This window comes from Trypanosoma conorhini (assembly GCF_003719485.1).
Source record: "Trypanosoma conorhini strain 025E chromosome Unknown Tco_14.4_contig_01216, whole genome shotgun sequence".
Classification (NCBI taxonomy): Eukaryota; Euglenozoa; class Kinetoplastea; order Trypanosomatida; family Trypanosomatidae; genus Trypanosoma; species Trypanosoma conorhini.
The window spans coordinates 1-2,242 of record NW_021705304.1 but is presented as its reverse complement, the minus strand read 5'-3'; the positions used below and the strand labels follow the sequence as shown (position 1 = coordinate 2,242).

Genomic DNA, 2,242 nt, shown 5'->3' with positions numbered 1-2,242 from the left:
AAAAAAAATTGACCTTTACTCCTTTTCATTTGCTTATCTCCTTATATATATATTTTTATGTCCTATTTATCTCTGTTTCTCTCTCTCTCTCTCTCTCTGTCTCTCTGTCTGTCTCGTGTTGGAAAATGTAAATGAATTTAAAAAATGCCTGCATACCCGGGTGTTGTGAAAAATAAAGAAAACCATCGTACAAAGATTAATAATAATAATAATAATAGGAAAAAACAAAAAACAAAAAAAAAGAAAAAGGTTTCTCCAGCATTTTCCCTGTGTTATTATTATTATTATTCTTATCATTATTTGCTTCACATCAAACAAGTAAAAAAAGAGGAACAGAAGGGAGAGAGAAGAGAGAGAGAAGTGTCGAATGGAAATAGGGTATCAAAGAGGTTTTGTACGGACAACTAGGTCTGGTGCTTGGATAGCTCTTACTCGGGAAACTGTGGTGCGGCTTATTGATTTTGACGATTTACTCTGGGAATTGAAAAGAGGTTTGTCCGAGTTCAAAGTTGCGTACTGCAGTGGTGGTGGCCCTTTAGCGCTGTACTGCGGGGATCGCTTTGATTCGGATGGAGTTGGAAATGTTATTGGCTTGTATACTGCAAAAGGGGCACCCCATCCTCTGAGGCCTAATATTCGTCTCGATGGTATAGAAAGTGTCTTCTTCATGTGCTGGAATGAGTGTAAAGATCATCTCATTGTTCTATTGAACACCGGGGAAGTACAATTTTTTAGTTTGGCAGGGGAAATTGTTGCAGAATCGATCAAGCTTCCGGTACCTTTACTATGTGTTAGTACAGGTAATGGAATTTCCCTGTTGGTTAATGATGTGGAACCCCAGTTAATTGTATTGGAATACCATAATAGTGGGGAATACAGGAAGGTTGCCTTGAACCTTCCTCAGATATTTCAAAACCAAAAGCCTACAGTAATGTTGGCCGTTCCACAACAATTTAGCGATACTGGATACACGGAGGTGTTTGTACCTTTTCTAACAAAGGATGGCGTATCTAGTTTTTGGCACTCTGTCTTCTCTAGTAATCCTGGTTGCTATGACCTTCGCGTATCTATAGATGGAGGTAAGGTGGTTCATATGGCACTTTCTCCAAGTGGTCAATCTATCGCCTTTTTAGTTGAAAATGGAACACTTTACGTTGCTTCACGTTCATTTGAAGATATTACTCGTCTACTCACTAGAGAACTGGATGTTATACCTGTTCAATTTCTTTGGTGCGGAGATAGTTGCATTACATACTTGCATTTGGAGAGTCAATTTGAGGATGATCTTGAGTTTTCAACAACATTAACGTTAGTTAATGTGGAGGACCCTGATCAGTCGGATTTTTTGAATGATATTCCTTCTGCTCCCTATTTGGTTTCCGAGTGTGACGGTATTCGGATTTTTTCGGCGGATTCTTATCAATTTCTTCAGGTGGTTTCGGCCCCAAGTCGCCGTATTTTTTCTGTGGGATCTCGAGCTAATTCGGCCATGCTGCTACTTGCATTTGACGAATTTATGTGTGGTAGTACAACTTCTGTGAAGCTGATTCGAGACCTACAACGAAATCCTACGGAACTTTCTGAAGCGGTGAATGATTGTATTGCTGCTGCCGGATTTGAGTTGAACACTTCACAACAAAAACGATTGATGCGCGTGGCTGCGTTTGGAAAAGCATTTTGCTCGATGTACGATTCCGATTTATTTGTAAATATGGTCCGAAGACTACGTGTTTTGAATGCCTTACGTAAAAGTAAGGCAGGTATGTTAATGTCACAGGCACAATTTTTATCTTTGGAGGGAGATCGTTTGGCGGACAGACTTGTGCAAATGGATCAACATCAATTGGCGTATTGCATATGCAACTGTTTAGGCTTTAACACTCGAAGAGTGATGACGGAATGGGCGTTGGCAAAGTTAACCAAACATTCTTTAACTGTGGCGGAGGAAAAACAAGTTGCGTTGGATGTGATTGAAAAATTGAAGGAGGTCAATCAAAATTCACATGCTGAAATCGCTTACAAATTATACCTAAAACAAAAAACGCATGCCGCGTTGTTACTTTTAGAGGCCGAAAAAATTGCTTCAAGGCAAGTACCAAAATTACTGGAGATCGACCAACCTGAACTTGCTCTTCAAAAAGCAGTTAAAAGCGGAGATGCGGATTTAGTATTTACAGCCATGATGTATCTTATTTTGCACCGGGGCACTGAAGCTGTTCCTCTCTTAATGCGTGATTCGACG

At 39.9% G+C, this 2,242-nt stretch overlaps 1 protein-coding gene across 1 annotated transcript, besides 4 other annotated features; it reads left to right on the top strand.

Annotated features, from left to right (window-relative positions):
• Positions 1-69: 69 nt before the first annotated feature.
• Positions 70-110: a microsatellite.
• An 88-nt stretch (positions 111-198) lies between these two features.
• Positions 199-248: a microsatellite.
• A 24-nt stretch (positions 249-272) lies between these two features.
• Positions 273-301: a microsatellite.
• Positions 302-326: 25 nt separating this feature from the next.
• Positions 327-359: a microsatellite.
• Positions 360-367: 8 nt separating this feature from the next.
• Tco025E_09665 (putative vacuolar protein sorting complex subunit) lies at positions 368-2,242 on the top strand (the record flags this gene model as incomplete). The annotated part of the gene is made up of 1 exon (XM_029376476.1): positions 368-2,242. A coding segment is annotated over one exon (1,875 nt), but the record flags the coding sequence as incomplete, so codon positions are not given.